Genomic DNA, 19,651 nt, shown 5'->3' on the forward strand with positions numbered 1-19,651 from the left:
AGAACAAAAGTAGACTGAAATATGCTTCACTGGTAGACAGCCATGCAGCCAGATTAAAAGTTATTACCGTCAGCGTGTCGTGGCACCAGTCCTGTGCGTGGCTTAAAGGTCATTTTAGTTTGATATGTCTTACACATTTAGCTCCTCACAGCTGCTGACCTTTCATAGTGTTGAGCTTTTTGTTAAGATCTGAGGAAATACTTTGACGTAACTTTGAACTTATAAGCAGCTTTCTTTTGGCTCTCTCGCTGTGAGCTTTAATAGATTTCTGCAGTCCCGGGGTATATCTGTTATTCTGGGTCCAAAAAGCCCCACAGTGGTCAAAGAAGATTACATGCCCTCCTTTTACAATGATAAAGTGATACTCTATAGATCCCTGCGGGGAAATGTTCTCTTTGCTTGCTTTACTTTTCCCACAGAGAGGTTAAAGAGCAAAGTTAGCAGAGTTGGCGCTGAGGCCCTGGAGCTGCTGTATCTGTTTTAGCCTTAGGCCTTTTTAGCAGGGTAGATGTATACCATGATGGTGGCTTGAACCCAGATCCTCTTGTCATTTATGTACAGGATACACTCACTGCTGTAAGACAAAGTGGTGCATCATGCAGCTAGCTTTTTCTCCCTCTTGTAGCCTTTTGTAAACAGAAACAAAAGAAGAGATTAGACATACATCCAGGCGACATTAAGCTCTGTAAATGCATATAGAAGGATGTAATTACACTTCAAAGGCTTTTAGAGTGAGAGAATGAGGAAGGAAAATGATGGTAAGTGGAATTAGTCTGTATTCGCCTCACACCCTGTTTGAATTTTGATTCTGCTCTCACCAACATGAACACATTTCACTGTTTCATCCAGGAATAATGACCCGCTCATCTAGCGCCCGTGCTTTAAAGGCAGCTAGCGCCCACACAGTTTTTTCCTTCCTTATGAACAGCATCTCTTCAACAGAAAACATCCTTTTAATTTGAACCCTCTAATGAGATCTGCAACCCGCCTGTTCCTGCTGCTTTTTTTTCCTTCCTCACAGACGTTGATGACTGCCAGTCAGAGCCGTGTGAAAATGGAGGCACATGCATCGACAAGATTGATTCCTTCCTCTGCCTTTGCCTGCCCAGCTACGGAGGAGACACGTGCGAGAAAGGTGAGAACACTGCACCCGTACGCTCCAAGCTACGTGATCAGGACGTATCATGCACATTGAGACGTTTTTATGTTTCCGTGTAGCACCAACACATTCAGCACATCTTTGAACACATTCTGAACTGGTGGAAATAATCCTGATCAGTCAGCAGCGTCTGTTGCAGCTTTATGTCACCACACGGTATCACAGAGGCACATCTTTTAGCAGACAGTGTGTCACAGGGCTGCAGGCTGACAGATACTCACTGTAACTCTTGCATGCACACCAGTATACACACTGTTTTTCCAAGCATCAGTTTGTATTTGCACAGTTTTCAGTCAGCATCCTGCATACATTACCACATCTGTGCGGTAGACGAATAAAACACAGTTCTGATGTGGTGGTAACTGTGTGTGTGCACAGTTTAAAGGTGTTCTGTTGAGTTTTACAGGAAACCAACGAAAAGTCGGGTGTTTTATATTCATGTTATTGCGGTCAAAAGACATGTATTTCCTACCTGTTAAACCACTTACTGACAGGTTTGTATTCATATCTAAATTCTGCAGTGTTTTTGTCGCTTGCCATCCTCATCTTTAGTGATTTTGTGGATGCATTGCCGCACATCTCTTTGTTTTACGACCACCAAAGGCGACGTGAGGAATAGAGTGAAACCCACAGCACCCACTTTGGTTTGCCCACATGCTTCAGCATTAAAAGAAAACACACACATCCCTTCACACACTCATCATGCTGCACTTAGTGGTGTTTTATCAGGTGGTTGAACAAGTTAGTCGTGTCCCTTTCCGGTGCAGACACAGGTTCGCACTCTTGGTATATTAGTTTTTCGTGCTTAAGGATACAATGTTGAAATTTTCAATTGTTGAGTGCTTAAACTCCTTCCACTGGCAATAATCAACAGTTACCAGAGCACTCTTCCCAATTTAACCAGACATCTACGGCTGGCTCCCTTTGTCATGGTTCTAACTCTTAATTTAGACTGTTTGCCTTCATCTGAGCATCAAATTTGTTTCTTTTTCTTTGGATTTTCACTTATTTTTGAAGCTGTAGTCATCGATCTTTTCTTTGTTTGTTCAGCCATAGTAGATTACTATTTACTAGCAACACTTGTAGAGACCGGAAAGCAGCCGCTTAGCTCCGCCTACCCTCTCTGGCAGACCAACCACTGCTGGGTGATAGAAAAACGCGTCACTATCTGGGCGCCGCTTGTGATTTTTTCCACGGGTGTCACCACAGACACCCAGTCCATAATAATACTATATACTGCAAATGCAAAGGCTTTCATCAGTGGGCCGTAGGCTCAATCACCATTGTGTTACCTCATTCAGCGATGGATAGAGACTTAACATACATTTATTTAGATGAAAAAGTTGGAGATTGTTACTTTATAAAGTAACAATCTTGAAGGCAAACAGTTCGCTCAGCCAGTAGATGGCTTTGCTTTGAGTTGCCTGGTGGCTCACAGTGGATGTGTGATGCGTTACACAGAAAAAAAAAGCCTTAAAACATCACAACTTTCATTACAACTTTTTTTAAAAGCTGTCACGAAATCAGGAATTTTTGGCTGCAACAATCATTGAAAATGCCCGCGAAATCCTGGAGGGACTGACTAATACAGGTGTAAAAAAGGCGACAAGCAGACTTATTTCTATGACTGTTTTTAGAACAGAAGATGGGATGAAGAAAATCTGAAAGAGGAAGATTAAAAAAAGACGAGAGAAGCAGAATGAAGTGGACAGGATTGGTTTTAAGATAACTTTTGAAGGAATGATTTGACATTTGGAGAAATAGGCTAATTTGCTGCTGATAAAACGTGTAAATCAGGGAGCTTTAGGGTTAATGGTTTGTGCTGCTGTTCCCCCTATAGCTGTCTTTAAGCTTAGTAAAGTATGTAAGTTGTTTGCATATAACCATGGATGGGAGGCAGATAAAATAGCTACATAAAACAAGCAAGTGCATTTAACAGTTGCATTCATAATCTACAATCGAAACTGCCCTAATTGGGATTCGTTTTAGGTAATCAAAGAGTTTTACCACAATAATCAACCCCGACACACAACGTCTGCAGCACATAACACAACAAAACAACGCAACAAGTCTCATGAGCATGAAGAAGATACACACGTGTGTCTGTGTAGTACAACATGCACACACACACACACACACACACACACACACACACACACAAGCACTGATTCATCTTGTCACTGGTTTCAGCCACCTCCAGCACCAGATCTGTAATCCCTGCATGCCTGTGTGTGTGTGTGTGTGTGTGTGTGTGTGTGTGTGTGTGTGTGTGTGTGTGTGTGTGTGTGTGTGTTGTGCACTGGCAGTAATGAGAATTAATGAATATCTAACCTTTGCAGTTATAAATGAATGCACAGGCCTGGGTGTTATTAATGAATACTAATAGTGCAGAGAGAGGGCCACGAGTGCTGTGAATTGAAAACGAGCCTGTATAATTACAGTTCAGGTGTTTAGCCTCTAAAGATGCTGGAGTCGTATATTTTAGTCTTTATTTACTAAATGAGACGGAACGCTTCCTCTCTCCTTCATCTTAAACTGAGTATTTTATCTTACTTTGTTTACCAACTTAACTTCCCTGCCCTTTGAGAAATTATTCCATCCTCTCTCGTCCCCCCTCCTCTTTTTTCTTCCTTTTCACAGACATAGAGGGGTGCGAGCACGGCTGGAGGAAGTTTCACGGCCACTGCTATAGGTAGGAATGAAGACAAACTGACATTTACCTGCAACCACGGGTGCCTCATCTATCTGCATTACGCTTCTATACCCTGGAGTTACACGGGGCTTACTTACTGCAGAGATCTGCACAGTTTTAACTCGTCTGGCTGAGTAATAAATGAAACATTTGCATATCCACTCACTGCGTTGTCCCACAGGTACTTTACCCACAGACACACCTGGGAGGACGCAGAGAAAGACTGCAGAGAGCACAGCGCGCACCTGAGCAGCATCATCTCCACCACTGAGCAGGACTTCATCAATGGTACGTGTCTGTGTGCTTCGGTTTCATCATGTCATCAGCAGGATAAAGGATAAATGTTAATCTGCTGTGTGATGCAGCGAGAGCGTGGGAGACAAAGGAAGAGAGGGAAGAGGTCGCAAATTAAATTATGCACAAATGAGATGATGGAGTGAAAGATAGTGGAAGAATAGGTTGACTAATAGAGTGTAAAACACATTTGAGATATGTATCAGTGAGTGTTAAAGTTTGCGTGACGAGTAATTAAATAATGTACTTAAAGGGTGATGTTCCACTGTTGTTTACGGCAGGGCTGGGTCATGACAATGCCTGGATCGGACTGAATGACCGCACGGTGGAGGAGGACTTTCAGTGGACCGACAGCAACGATCTGGTCAGTCATCATTTCAAACGTTTTGAAGCTTTGAAAATGTTTTAATTTGGTTGTTGAAACACAAATTACCAAATGAGCAACAAGGACAACTCAAACCCCACAACCATAATCAGGTTTGGATTCAAATGTTGTTTAATTATAGCCGAGCATTGCTGGACCAATTTGTAAATGCTAATTAGTCTGGAACCTCTCAGGTTATTTTGGGAGTTATCAATGGAAGCAGGCCAAAATGCCTCTGGAAGCTACAACCAATCACAGCGAGGAAACGTGACATAAGCTAGGTAGTTAGCTGCAATGTCAAAGTCATATGGCTTCTTGTTCAACATAATACACAGACGTTTGGGATGAAATTATTTAATAATCAGTTTTATGATCTACCATCAAGTTTGACTAATACAGGGGCAGCAGTTTAGCTCAGTTGGTAGAGCAGGCAGCCCATATACAGAGGCTACAGGCCTCGATGCAGGCTCAACTCCCACCCTCAGCCCTTTGTTGCACATCATTCCCCTCTCTCTCCTCCCAACATTCCCTTTCTCTCTTCAGCTGTCCTATAAATACAGGCAAAAATGGCCAAAATATTGGTTAAAACTAACACGATAAAGGACTCAGAACGTTCCAAATCAGCTGCAGCAATCTTTGTTGCTTATTAAAAGACCGCAAAAGCTATACAACCCGCCCTATATAAAAATACAAGGTTGTGATTGGCCTGACTTTAATCAGGTCAGACTGAAATCTGTCTGATTAAAGGGAGGCCAGATGCTAATCCAGGCTAGCTATACTATGATTGCTTCAAAGAAGTACATGACAACAACTTCTTCTAACAGAGCCCCGCTCACTTTAAACCAGTGAGAGGAGCTCGGATAAAAACACTGCTAAAAAAAAGCCTCAGTTCAAAATATATATTTAAAAAAACGTAGGCAGAATATTCATAACAGACAAACTATCAGTCACAGGAGGAAAATGAAAAATGCTTCAGGGCCATTTTATTTCATATTGTTTAAATTAAAACAGTTTCCCCATTTATGACACATCTCAATGTAACAGTTTTCCTCTTCGGGAAGAGGAGAGATATGAGTAGATTCCCTCTGTCGGACCTGACAAATGAAAGCAAATGCAGCTGAATTCTGTTACTGTTCTGTCATGCAGGTTTATGAGAACTGGAGGGAGAGCCAGCCAGATAACTTCTTTGCAGGCGGGGAGGACTGCGTGGTGACTATCGCCCATGAGGATGGCAAGTGGAACGACGTGCCCTGCAACTACAACCTGCCCTACATTTGCAAGAAGGGAACAGGTACTGTGTTCACTAATGCAACCGAACCCACACATTCAGGTCCAGAATGATATCAAATCAAAATTAATTAATGAGGAGAGATTTTCTTCGTACAGTTTGGCTGCTTGTGTGTTAGCACTTACCAGCTGTCCGCCTGTTAGTCATCGACACTCATCATCAGTTTTTTGCTGTTTATGTAGAAAATATTTCTTTCTGTTTCACTTTGCTTGCACTTTTTCCCGTTAAGGTCACATCAGCAGTTGCTCTAAGAAAACTGACAAAAAATCCCCCACAGAAACTTAAGTAAAAATTGTGATTCAGCCTCAGACCTGTATTGATTCTTGAGAGCAGTATCAATCTCAATCTTCCTCTTATTGCCTCCTCTCCCTCCCTGGAGCTCACTTACACTTACCCCAGCAGCAGAGCTGTACTTGCAGTTATTACCAGTTACTACCTCGTTCACAACAAATATGATGTGAAATTCCTCTGCCCCCGGTTTCCACACACTCACCACCACACCTTCCCTCTGTGACCAGAATGTGAACGCAGAGAGGTCTTGGAACATTAGGATGCAAAGAAAGCTAAAGCAAGATGGAGGAGGGCAGGGAGGAGAGCATTAAGTAGTTTTATGGTGTTTGTTTGTCTGGCTGTGGTCTCTTGGCTCTGTGGTTTGGCTGTAGTTCCTGTCTGCTGCAGAGACCCAGCACCTCCTCCTGGCCTGGCCTCGGCTCTGCTGAACACTTGCATGCACGAGACTGCCATCTAGAGGCAAAACACACCTGAAAAATAGTACCTTGAAAAGTGAAGAATATTAATATTGCACTAATATTCGTCTCTTCTGCTTTACATTAGAATTTCAACATAACACGGGGCATAATAACTGACTACATTTAAGGACCTTCTATGTCTCCAGATACATGCTAACCTTTGTCTGCATGAATCATCTGATGGTTTATTTTAAATATCTCTGGCAGTGTTGTGTGGGACCCCACCCGCAGTGGAGAACGCCCACCTGGTAGGTCGGCGGAGGTCACACTATGACATCCATGCCGTGGTGCGCTACCAGTGCTCCGAAGGCTTCTTCCAGCGCCACATCCCCACCGCCCGTTGCCGGGCCGACGGGAGCTGGGAGAGACCAAGGATCATCTGCACAAAGTGTGAGTGCTCAGCGTCACAGTTTTTAAACCTACAGTGTCATGTGTACTAAAAGCTTTCTCTTTTTTACCTCACTTTTTGAAGGTTTAACACACTCCACTTTGATTATTCAACACTTATTGTTCGATGTGATCAGTTCTTGATCGATTGTTCAGCTTTTTACTGCTTATGTATTGGTTTTGTTACTTTATCATCATGTCTTGTGTTTCTTCCTGACCTTCTAAATAATCATTTGGTTTTTGTAGGCTTTCCTGGTTATGTATAGACTCATTTCTGGTCTTTAAGTCTTTGAATTCTCCCATCCTAAACACCATAAAATACATATTTAGTGAAATTACAGCTTCTGCCAAATACAAGATGCAAACTAAGGAGGCTCTAGTTTTAACCGGGGACCTTTGTTGAATGTATCTAATTTCCTGCCATTGTTCATTCATAGACTCATTTATAAAGCAATAAATATTCTTTGCCACTATATTCTTGAGTTTTAAACAACAAGAAAAAGCAGCACAGAAACCATTAAACAGCCTTTTGGTCCATTAAAATATTAACGGAATGAACATGTTAAAGAGAAGTGCAAAGAAAAAAATGGATTAAAGATGTAATGTGCATCTACATCTTCAGTACATGCAAAAAATAAAACCCACCTCTCTCCTTCCTCCTCTTTTAGCCCGGCGGTCTCACCGGTATCGACGCCACCACCACAACCAGCACCACGAGCGCCGCGGCCACAGGAGACACGGAGGAGAGGGACACAAGGCCCGAGAGGACGCACAGACCTACTACTGAACCAAATAACACAACATCCGCCATGCTTAGGTGCTGACCATGGCCCATAAAGACAGACAGTAGTTCATCACAACACTTCCCTGCTTCTAACCCTGCTCTGTTTAGCTCTATTCCTCCTGAAGAATAAGCTTTTCTTACTCTAACATACAGTTTATCTCCTCCGCCCCGTCGTTTGGGTGTTTTGATGCTTCTTTTTAACCCTGCTTCCTTTAACCGAGGTCCATGCGAACACTAATAACTATAACACTAACATTTGTCGATCCCTCCCTAACAATAAAGCCTCCTCCCGTCTATGAACTAACCCCCCCTCCCTCAGTCTGTCACACTGACAGCCGCGTGTGTGCGTGTGCGAGCGTGTGCATGTAAGAGAGAAACGTAGAAAAGTGCTGAGTCACTTTCTTTTTTTTGTAAGAGTTTGCTTGTCCTACATGAAAAATGACTCTCACCCTAGTATTCTGTTTACAAAGCACAGATGTAATTGATGCAAGTTAGCAGTCAGTCCCTGTAACCCTGAGCTTTTTCTATGTGTACCGTAGCTGTTACTTTTCCATAGAGCGCCTGAATAGCTCGTCTGTTTGACTCTACTGACATGCTTTTTCTAATATTTGCTATGTTTTGGTGTTATGTTACTATTTATTATACATTTGCTAGTGAATATGCTTTCTTTTTTTACTTACACTTCAGAGAGCCGACGTAACATCGTTTTTCTACGCCTGTTTAAAATTCAAAACTCTACAATAGACAAAATTAACCCTTTGATTGCCTCTAATCTCTGTATTGTAAATATTGTGCTGTTTGTTATTGGCTGATCAATAGCTGGACCTTGTCCAATCAAATAGATCCCCTCCATTTCCCATAAGCACTCTCACTGGACATGTCTGATTGACATGGACAGTGTGGTCGGGATCATACAAGACTAAAGATAAACACTTGATTGTATCTGATCCGATGAATTCTTTAATCTTTGCACGGCTAAATTTACATGATGGGTAGAATGTCGATATTTTTTGTCCTTTGGTCCCTTTGATATTTGATCGGTCATTCACTTTTTTGGTGTTCTTATGACTTTTTGTCCTGCTGTTGTATTTCATTCTTAATAAAGTGGAAAAATGAACAACGTTTCTGGTTGTTGTTTTTTTTTAATTCAAGCTACAAAACAAGTCAGCCTTTAGCTTCTGCGAGCTGGCAATGCCTTGGTCTGACAGTCGAAACAACACTTTCATCCGGACTGAAATACTGTATCTCAATAACTACTGGATGGATGACCTTTTTAGGGGGTGTTCTGACCTGGTATTATCCATGTGTCCTTGGTGATCCGATCACAGTTGGAAAGCTCTAAGCACAGCAGTTCACCTATCAACGAGTGTTTCAAATACGTCTTTAGAGACCGCTTGTGATCAGATCTCACTTTCCCGCTCTGTATGCAAATGAACATGGAACATCGTTCTCCTTCCGTCCAGAACACGGAGGGGAAAGCTGCGCTCAAGTGCACAAGAATCACGAAAACCACACGTCGATACCAAATGTGAACAGGGCCTCAGAGACATTTGAGTTCACAGAGGAAGAAACCTTCTGAATTTGTGACCCTTGCATTTAGTTTTAGCGACACCTCGAGGTTCACATTTACAACTTTAAATGAAACATCTGGAAAATGACTGGATAGCTTGCAGAAATAAGCAAATCAGTAGCAACCCGTTAGCATGCTATTGTTAGCATTTAGCTCAAAGCACCACTCTGCCTGAGCGTAGCCTCACAGAGACCCTCTAGCATGGCTGTGAACTTTGGTTTGTTTTGAAGAGTGTACAGACCGAATGATCCTTTCGTTTCTTTTACAGGAAAGAGTTGTGCTTTGAGATTCTTACTAACGGGTCAACCTGGTTCCCCAGCAGATGAAAGTCAAACAAGCCCTAATATTTTGCCGTTATCTTCCTGTGCGTTGCTGCTCACTTTATTTTGCACCCTACACAGCTTCCTGTCTGGTTCACAAGGCAGTTTTCTCATCTCTGTTGTGCCTGTGAGCAGATTACTTTCAGAAAGAAGGACGGAGAACAAAGAAGATTGTGTATTTTTGTTTGCCAGAAAAGTGTCAAAAAATCAATCACGGTTGGATTTTAATCTGATACCAGAGTTGGAGGAACATAAATCTTTGACAGTTCACTCTAGTTGTTTATGCCACAGTGAACTATCAGAGGGTTCTTACTAAACATTTGAGATGATTTTCAATGTGCTGAGAATCAAATCATTTTCAAGTCTGCTAAAGGCATAAATCTTCTTGATGACAAAATTCATTTAACTGTTATATTAATTTTCTTCCACATTTGTTTAACATAAAATTAGAAGACATTAGAAATGAGTAAACTGTACATCTATAACCTCCCTACAAACACAAAAACAGGTGCAGGCCTATGAGACCATTTTAACTCCCCATGTAAGTGACACTTTGGCCATCAGGACAAGAACAGCATGTCTATCATGCGATCATTTGTACTGCTGTTATTGGTTGTGACAGCACACTGACAGGGTTCACCTCTTATCAGTTTGAAAGCAGAGTTAACTGGGTCAACAGTTCACCGCACAAGGGGCTCGATGACATCACCGACCGGAGGCAATATTGATATGAGAGGAGAGAGTCCTTTTGAACTATAAGACTTCCCTTTTAGTGAATGAATGCAGAAACTAACACCAGCTAAGACACCCTGAGATAATGCTAAAACATGGGAATAACTGACTGAAGAACAATTTGCAATGCTTCATTTGTTTTTATTGTACAAAAGCCAATACACCAAATAATGTCTGCTTTCACCTCCTCCAGTGTGAGAATCTGACACTTTTCTCTGCTGCATATTGAATATATTTGGGTTTTTAAGACAAATCAAAGAATTGGAAGATGTAACCTTACACTTTAGGAAACTGTGATGGACATTTATTTTTTTAATTTTTGGAAAAAACGTGGAATAAGCAAATATGTTACCCAATGTACGGCACCAGGTGGACTTTTTACTTCATTAAATCCATCCTCTATTATGTAATTATCAAAAACGCTTTAAATATTTAATCCTGCAAAGACAGAAAGCAGTTTTCACCGACTGTAAAGTGTAGATCAGAAAACAACCGTCACTCCCCAGTTGTATGTTGCTGACCTGTATGATCCAGGTCAAAAGTCTTAGTTTGGGAAGGTTGTCTGCATGAGTCACCTGAAAGCTGTGCAGGCTGATCACAGTCCTCTGCTCCATCGACAGCCTTCTTATCAGGGTCCAATAGTCCATACAGGGAGTGCTGCTGGTGCTGCTGAGCGAGGTCACCGATTTTGAACAGTTGACTCAGACAGCACCACTCTCAGATTTCCTCTGTGTGAAAAATTGTGTCTTTAATGCAGTTTGTGTGCCAACGAGAGTCCCCCAGAAAACATTAGCCCTGTCACAGCGTGAAGTATTCCTCTGCAGCCTGCGTGTGGTCTACTTTTTCTTCTTCTCCTTGTCGGCCTGTCCTTTGGGAACAGGTTTCAGAAAATAAGCAGGGTTTATGTGGCAGCGCAGGGCGAGCAGAATCGGCACGGCAGCAAGCAGCACGTTGAGGGTGAGGACAGGCCACCACTTATCTGCTGGGGCTCGGTATGTGAAGGGAGTGCGGGAGTGCTGAGATGCTCCGATGTGGCACCACTGGGTCTGAGGGAACAGCAGGAGGAAGTCAGATTTATGCTGTTTTCTCAAGGACTATTAAAAACAGCAACAACATAAAACCAGTTACCTGAGCCATGGCCCCTGCAAAGACGATGGTCCAGTCCAACATCCAGCTGCATCCAGGTGTGTTCAGACCGTAAATGAAGACAGCCAGGAGAGGCAGAGCATAAAACAAATACACCAGCATCTGCAGAAAGAGTGCACAAAACATCACAGGCATTTTGAATATTCAGTATATTTAATTCAATCCAGAGTGTTGGTGTTGTTTCTCCGGACTCACCATGACCCTGGGAAAGCCGACGGGGTCTTTGAGGTAGGGCTCGTACTGGTAGATGTAGGTGAAACAGGCATCCAGAGGACAGTCCAACACCACCTGCAGCGGAGCAGGAGGAGTGAGCTGTGGCGTCTGTGCTCTACATGTGACCTCATGTTTGAGGGAGGTTATTCAGAAACATTACTGCTGCTTTTACTCACAAAGCCTCTGAAAACACAGAAGGCCATCGCTCCGAGTGACAGCAGAGACAGAAGCAGGTCAACAGGTCGACGAAGCAGACTTTTACTCTGCTCAGAGGATATCTGTACAACACAGAAAACATCTGAGTGAAGGGGTTTCAAAGTGTGGTCATTAAAGCCGGGCAACAGTATAAATAAATGGTTAACAAACAGGCTGCATTTTAACCCACATTTTAACCTTGTTTTCTCTAAATTGATGTTTAAAATCTTTTGTTATAAAGAAAATATTGATGATGATCCACTCCAGTCTACTGTTACAGAAATTCTGTTACCTTGTGTTTGCTGTTACTGTCATCTCTCATAATAAATGTATTATCACAGCTATTTTATATCCCAAGTTGAAGGGATATTGTTGAATCTAAAAAGGGCACTCAGAGGGCACAGACATCCGCCACAGCAAATGTTGTTTAGTATCAACTTCGAAAGAACTGCATTTCTCTCATAGCTGCTGCATTTGTTGCCAGAGTGGTGTTTGAGGTTGCTTTAATGTTTTTAATCGCAGCACATCATTCACTTTGCCATGGACACCTGTGATCAAATGTATTATAATTGCTTGTTTGTGAGTCTGATTAAGATCTGCTCCAAAATGTGCTGGCCTATCCCAAATCATACTTTAAAGTTTAGTTTAAAGTATTTATTTCTGTAAAGCTGCAAACAAACAAACGGAACAAAAACTCCTGCAGAGAATATAATTTACCAATATTGGAGTATTATTCTCAAAATACAGGTTTGGCTCCATACCAGCCTTAGAAAGTCCATCATCAATCAGGATTTGATATCATCATACATGTAATACAAGTAATTTAGCACAAATTAATAAATCCCTGATGGTAGATGTTCGCAACCTTAGGGTCTGGACCTCTCAAAAAAGGGTTTCGAGAGGAAACTAAAAAGTGTAAGGATTATTAACACAATGAGAAATCACGAAAAACAAATGTTATCCATTTATTTTGATGCTTTTACTCTATTTTTTCTGTCTTACTGTAGAGATTTTTTAAATTACTGAGATTTTATTGTGAAGTTTTACCTCTGTCCTCAAAAATATAGTTCAAGTAAAAAAAATATAGTAGGACCTCTCTACTCTATACACAGAATATTGTACATCTGTTTACTGCTGAATCTGACCTTATCTGCTGTGACGATCGGCATCTCTCTTGGTCGGCTGAAGAGCAGGGAGGCCGCCCAGAAAGGAGCCACAAAGAAGGGGATGTTCCTCCAGAAGGCTGGTTTAATATTAGACCCATATTTACCTGCAAACCAAGAAGAGCATGAATGGTACACACAAACAACTCTAAAGATACTATGAATGAAAGTATTCATGTAGGCAGCGCTCACCGATGGCCACTCCTGGGATGAGAACGATCTGATGAGCGATGGAGGAGCCGGCCCAAAGCAAACCCAGGCTACGATACGACTTCCTGTGTGGACAGGAAGTCAACAGGTCTCGTTAAATGACTCACTAAACACATATGGCAGGTTGCGATGTCGACGCTTACCCTTTGAACATGCGGTGGATGATAGCGAGGAAGAGGAGGTAGTGACCGACGCCCTCCCAGTATGACATCATCACGGCGTAGGCGCTGCTCAGATGAGGCTCACCCTGAGGGAACATAAACTTTTACTTTTGACATATAAACATCTGAAATACACAGGAAGTTGTTTTTAGAGAGAGCGGGGAAAGGTTACACTTATAGAAGGTCCTCTTACCCTCTTCAGGTAGAAGCCCATGAAGCCAGAGATGAAGCCGTCCTGCTCTAAAGCGTTCGTCAGGCCGACCAGGCAGGTGAAGGAAAACTCTGCAAAAGCTGGAAACAAACACAGAGGACAAATTAAAATACACACCACTTCCACATTTATTTCACTGACGCATGTTAGAGTGTGTTTGTCTGGTGGTACCATAGAATAAAGGGTCCACTTTGGTCTTATTTCGCACAGTGAGAAGGAGGAGGAGGAGAACTGATCCAAGGACGACCATTCCCATCCCAAGGATTGGAAGAGGCCTGAGGACAAACAATGGAGGTGAGAGCGAGAGTTTTTTCATCAAGCAAGTCATTTTTCAAGCAAAGATGCAAAACATTCATTGGTCAAAATAGACTTAATGAAATTCCTTTTTTAGACTGTCAAAACAGCCCTTTTAGATGTCACTGTATGCTTTAAGGAACTTTGACAAGCATTCCTTATTTCCTTTATTCTATATTAATTAACAAAGTAATCAGCAGGTTAATCAGTAACAAAAATAATCACCTGTTGTAGTCCCTATTTGAATGAATCTACTATAAGCTTCATATCATATTTTCAGCAAGAAAGGGGAGGTTATACCTGATGGTTTTTCGGTTGTAGAAAGCCCATTTCACCTTTAAAATAATATCTAAACATACTTTAATTGGTCTAAATGGCCAAATGTCTCCTACATCTTTTTAAGATCGCACTGCTCTCTATCAGACATCATGGCCTACACTCAAAGTAATCCATTCATTTACATCTACTATCAACGATTTGTTGTGTTTCCCTTAAATTCACTCGATTTCATATTTAAGGCTTTAGTGAATCTCGTTTTCTTTTGAGGCTTTAAGAACTTGAACATTAACTTTAAACGAGGGTACGTCATGATAAACATGCCCTCGCTAAACCATCATATCTTCAGGCAGTGGGTCGCTTCGTTAGTCTTTCATTAATATTAACAGCTTTATTATGCCATGCTTCCACACAGCAGGCCAAGACGAGAGCCACGCTATCACAAAGTGCATGCAGACTTACTCCTGAAGCGCTGGGATGTTGTTCAAAGTGTACAAAACTCCTGGAGCCAGCAGAGAGAGCAGAAACACGCAGACTTCCACCGGAGGCCTCATGGTTGAAAACTTCCTCTTTGACCTGTTTTAGTGAGAAACGGCGTAGGATAGAAATATTCCCCACTAATCACGCATGGTTGTGAAGCGTGTCCTCTCCGCTGCCACCGGGGGAAGGAGATGAATGAGAAGAGGAGTGTCACCAGTTGCCTTTTGATCCGTGATAAAACCAGACTGCTGCTGCTCCAGTTCGTCTGCTGTCTGGTGGGTGTCAAAGTTCAACTCAGGAGTCTACTGAGTGAAAATTTAAAGGGAGAGTTCAGGTTATGGACTCCTCGATTGTGCGTAACGCGTAAAATACGCGTAATTTGATATTTTTGTTAGTATTGAGTGCAGTTGGACTCTGTTTTGTAATTCCACACGTCACTTTGGACCAATTTAATCATCCAATAGTTGGTAATTACCCTCGGTGTGCATGTACACATCGCCACCTGGTGGAGGAACCTTTCCCTACGTTTAAGTTTCTTTCATTGGCTTTTCAAGAAACTGTTTAGATTTTTTTTTTGCTTCTGCTTTCTAGTTTTTGTCAATTTTATATCCTTCTGCATTGACAGAAAATAATAAATCCATTAAAGTGTTGTCTAGGCTCCTGTGGCCCCTGGGGTTCGATTAAGGAGCCATCTGTCCTGTTTGGTGTAAGATTAAGAACTCCTGCGTCTGATGTCTCCAGTCTTGATTAGATTTGGGATTATATCTGAGATAGAACATGAAGTTCTGAAGCTTGTTGACAGGCTTGTTGTTTAAAAATATATTAGATTTCTCGAGCAGTTTCTTTCTAAAACACCAGCTAATACCATCCATACATTCTGCATGATGTAAATAATCCACATGTGCGTTACGCAACAACACCTTATGGATGAACATTTGTAAAGCAGGCCTCTAATGCAACTTTATCTTCTGCAACAAAGCGGCTGAAGAGGATTATGCTGCTGTTGCTACAGAAACCTGTTGGTCAGTGGAAAGAGAGAGTAGAGAGGGGAGGGGAGTCCACAGAGAGGGAGCAGAGGCAGACAGGGAGGAGGTCCAATCAGACGACCCTTCACACACACAGCAGACACACCGTTTTTAGAGGTGACACAGATTTTTTAACAGAATCCAACCATCATGTTCCACCCTTTAATCATCGGCATCATGACCGTGAACACTTCACTGACCGTCGTCTATTGGAGCTTCCTGCTGGGAGATGCCTACCTCAAGTGGCTGGTGGAGCCTGAGGACAAACCCAAGAAGGTGGTGACCCCGGCCTGAGGGAGGAAACGTGGACTGACTGAATGTTACATTATTTTTGTTGTTTTTTTGCATAGGACTAGTCTGAAAGAGCAGCTCAGCTTCTAGTGCTTCTGTGGAGTCTTTGTTTCACCTTGGATCTTCCTAATTCGTATTTAAAATAGTAACTGAACTAAAGGATCCTGCATGTGAAGGACACAGGAGTCGTTCCTACAGGTAATGCACACGATTTATCTAACACGGTGCAAGAACAAACATTAAACTGCACTTTTTATTATGTGTTATATGTCCATTAGTAGTGTCTTAGGCTTAAAGTGTATCAGCTGTTCAAACTTCAGTGTCAACAGGTGCTTCAGGCTCGGCTAAATGAACTCCCTCCTCCGTTTGGCTGTGTGCTGACTCAGGTAAAAGGTGAAGGTGGCATGCGTAACCAAATCCATCCAAGGATTACAGAAGATGACCTTTATACTGGCACAGTCTCCTGACAGCCTCATTCTGAGACACAATCGGAGACCTCACGCAGCTTTTTCAACACATCCATTTGAATCATCTCTACCGGCAGACTGTAATTTAACTCTTTTATCTTTTCTGTGCAACATGACGCACGTCTTCTACTACGGCCTGCACCCGGTGTCTTGGTTCATCCTCTTCGCTAATGTTGCCATCACCATCTTCGAATGGCAATTTCTCGCGACTCAGTTTTTCAAAGTTTCAAAGACAAAACCAGAAGAAGAGCCTAAACCCTAGAGAAGAAATCTACATCCTGATGCTCCACAGGGAAGATCTGGGAGGATAAAACTTGTTTATACTTTTCCATTTGTAGAGAAAAATCCTTGATGGTGGGTTTATTTTTGGTTTGCTGCGATAGAGAAGCTACTGCAGTGCGCCCCTTTTTTTGCATGACCTTAACTTTCCTCTTTGTGTTTGTGGTTATTTCCAGAGCAGACCTGCGCCAATGTGGAAGTCTTTTCATACACAAGTACTAAACAAAAAGCTGAAGATTTACAGCTTTGATTACAAGGTAAGACCCTCTTAAAGACATCTTAAACCTTTTCATTTTATTAACATCTGTTCCTTTTCATCTCTAACATTTTTTCATCCTATACAATCTAAAAAGCAGTAGATATGTTGTTCTTTATAAGTTTTACTTGAGATTTTTAAGGGTTACATGTGATGACGCAACGTTTCCCTTCACATATGGATATTTATTGGTTGGAAAATTCAAAATTATTTGGGTATATCGCCATCTGCTTCGTTATAAAGCGAGAAATTAGTCATAAAAATAAAGTGTCATATCAGTGCTTTATGCGACAGCACAGTATTAGAATCTGAGAGCTGGACCTGCTGCGCTGATGATGAATATAAAGCATCGAATAATCATAAACTGATGCCACTTTAAAGCCCAGAGAGAGTGGCTTTACTTTAATATATGTCTCATATATAAATAGATATATATGCAATGTAGTCATGGAGGACCATAAGCCTCTTTGGCGTATTACTGTCCACCTCTCCTCGCTCATATCTCTAATCCCTGCAGATGGAAAGCTGATATTACTCTGTGACAGACTCAATCCTATTAACTCTGTCTGTCCTATATTCACCTCTCCTCCCTCTCACACGCCCGCGCTCCCCTGGAAATGTGACCGAGGAACCCCTCTGTAGAAGACTAGAAGGAGCAATGCTGGGATTTAAGTCTAGACGAAAGATTAGGAGAATTGGCACACTCATGGCATCGCATTTTTCTCGTCTGGTGAACTACATTTCTGAAGCACTGTCACTCATACGAGACCGTGTTCTTGTTTTTGAGCCATCTTGACATTTCCATCTGTCATCTCTCCTGCCTTTCCTTCAATATTCAGAAAAATTAAAGTGTCTAAAATCTTCTAATGCTCACTTACTCTCCCTCCTCGTCGCCGGTGCTCCTCTATCACCCGATTTCAAAGTTCCCACAGTGCAAGAAAAGACAGAATCTGCTTGTCAAACTGCACAATGAACCAACAACCAGTCCTGTCCCTGAACGCCTCACGAGGAGCTCTGACACAGCTCGTGTTTGAGCACCGACAGCTCCTCCAGCTGTCCAGGAGAAAGGAGGAGGAGGAGGCGTATTTCGTGGACTACATACCTCCAGCCAGAGATGCAATAACTCTGCCGCGCAATGTAGTCTATGTCCTGGTCGGGGTGGTGTTGGTTATAGTGGCCACTTACGCTATAGTGGGACATCTGATTAAAGATCTGATGCATGACCTGGCAGGTAACACCCAGGCTGGTGTCCTCTCACTCCCATCACTCGTACCACTTTAGTGTTGTGGTGTCTTTGAGTCCTTTTTTCTCCCTTGGCTGCTTCAGTGTTTCGTGTTCCTTTTTGATAAACATGTTCCTTTAAATTTCTCATTCACATGCGCCTTGTTGTTTGCGTGAAGAGGTCAACCTTCCCAACAGTTTCCTTTTAGTACCATAAAGGTGAATGCCAAAAAATGTCTTAACATTTGAGTCACTGACTTCATCTAAAATAATATCCTAAAGGGGATATTTTGATAATATTCTGTTGCACTTAGGCAAAGTTCAGAGTGCCAGAGATTCAAGCTTATAATCACAAAATACTGGATCCTACATTTCCCAGAATGCAAAATTTGAGATAACCCCTATTACATCATCATCATCAAGGTTTTATTTTCTTCTTCTGTGGTTCCTCCTAGAGTTGTTGAGTCCTCCCCATAATAAGTCAACTGAACTTTAATAGCTAATTCAGTGGAGTGCCCCTTTCAGACACACAGAAAGATATTAAAATTAATTTCTCATGTTGTATTTCCTCCTCACAGACTGGATTTTTGGCCCCAAACCAGTGGAGGATGATTCAGAGGAAGCAAGAGCAGAAATAGAAGAAGAGCAGCAACTTAGCGTCTGCAGTAAGCTGATGGAGACAGACAGGCTGGAGATGGAGAAGGAGAACGATGGGCAGCTCCCTGGTTTCCACTGGGGAGACTCCATCCACCGCCTCTCCATCCCTCCTCCACTGAGAAGCTCCATCGCTCCATCATACCCCGGAGAAAGGATATCTGCTCATAGTGTGACCTTCACCTGCCCTTTAACCCCTTACGTCACCTCCCTTTGAGTTCATCACAGCAGTAGCTCGGATCAGATTTCTTCACAAATCTCAGTTAACTCTGATTTTGGAGTAGTGATGCATAAGCTAAGGCCTTTATGTTTGATATAGAACACCTCTAATGTTGCTATAGTTTGTACTAATTTTGCTTACTATAAAACGCTTACTAATTAAAAATGTAAATGGTCTATATTGTCAGTTATTCAAAATACATTACATTCTATACATATACTATTTTTCTTGCTAAAATATAAATTATTTACAGTGTAACCATAAAGATGTTGATGTGAGCTGGAAAAAGACATTTTATTTGTTAACTGTTGAACCCACGTTACATCACACATGTTGCTGTAATGCTTCACCAATAAAAAGCATCATGTCAGTTTTTCTGTTCTGATGTTGGACTGAGCATCTTTCCAGTAAACAATGGAGTAACACAAGAGAGTGTTTGTGTCTGTGTTCATTAATCCATCTTACCTGCCTCTAATACCTGGCTGTGTCAGGGCCTGTGACCTTATCTGTGAAGGCTGAGGATTACCTCACATTAGCCGTATTAAATACT

At 42.0% G+C, this 19,651-nt stretch overlaps 2 protein-coding genes across 2 annotated transcripts in view; one reads left to right on the top strand and one right to left on the bottom strand.

Annotated features, from left to right (window-relative positions):
- Positions 1-8,841, top strand: part of LOC138611414 (neurocan core protein-like) — a 46,481-nt gene extending 37,640 nt beyond the window's left edge. Inside the window, exons 14-20 of the mRNA XM_069684505.1 lie at positions 1,022-1,135; positions 3,800-3,851; positions 4,033-4,139; positions 4,427-4,509; positions 5,656-5,800; positions 6,754-6,936; positions 7,602-8,841. Coding sequence (XP_069540606.1) covers positions 1,022-1,135; positions 3,800-3,851; positions 4,033-4,139; positions 4,427-4,509; positions 5,656-5,800; positions 6,754-6,936; positions 7,602-7,720 — 803 coding nt within the window. The 3' untranslated portion in view covers positions 7,721-8,841. The remainder of the gene's footprint in view (positions 1-1,021; positions 1,136-3,799; positions 3,852-4,032; positions 4,140-4,426; positions 4,510-5,655; positions 5,801-6,753; positions 6,937-7,601) is intronic.
- Positions 8,842-11,175: 2,334 nt separating this feature from the next.
- tm6sf2a (transmembrane 6 superfamily member 2a) lies at positions 11,176-14,762 on the bottom strand. The gene is made up of 10 exons (XM_069684210.1): positions 14,671-14,762; positions 13,810-13,913; positions 13,621-13,718; positions 13,410-13,513; positions 13,249-13,331; positions 13,039-13,163; positions 11,875-11,976; positions 11,681-11,773; positions 11,468-11,587; positions 11,176-11,385 (listed from the first exon to the last, which is right to left on the bottom strand). The coding sequence occupies exons 1-10, from the start codon at positions 14,760-14,762 to the stop codon at positions 11,176-11,178; spliced, it is 1,131 nt and encodes a 376-aa protein (XP_069540311.1).
- Positions 14,763-19,651: the final 4,889 nt, after the last annotated feature.

The sequence above is a fragment of the Semicossyphus pulcher genome, unplaced genomic scaffold (genome assembly GCF_022749685.1).
Source record: "Semicossyphus pulcher isolate SPU_LCO1_2020_fin unplaced genomic scaffold, fSemPul1.0.p SCAF_7, whole genome shotgun sequence".
NCBI classification, from domain to species: domain Eukaryota; kingdom Metazoa; phylum Chordata; class Actinopteri; order Labriformes; family Labridae; genus Semicossyphus; species Semicossyphus pulcher.

Excerpts from the sequence above, each read along its gene's own strand:
- tm6sf2a (XM_069684210.1), bottom strand. The coding sequence starts at position 14,762 with ATGAGGCCTCCGGTGGAAGTCTGCGTGTTTCTGCTCTCTCTGCTGGCT. Across the intron at positions 13,719-13,809 it reads AGTGGACCCTTTATTCTATG|CTTTTGCAGAGTTTTCCTTC; the intron begins GTACCACCAGAC and ends GTTTGTTTCCAG. Across the intron at positions 11,386-11,467 it reads TTGCAGGGGCCATGGCTCAG|ACCCAGTGGTGCCACATCGG; the intron begins GTAACTGGTTTT and ends CTGTTCCCTCAG.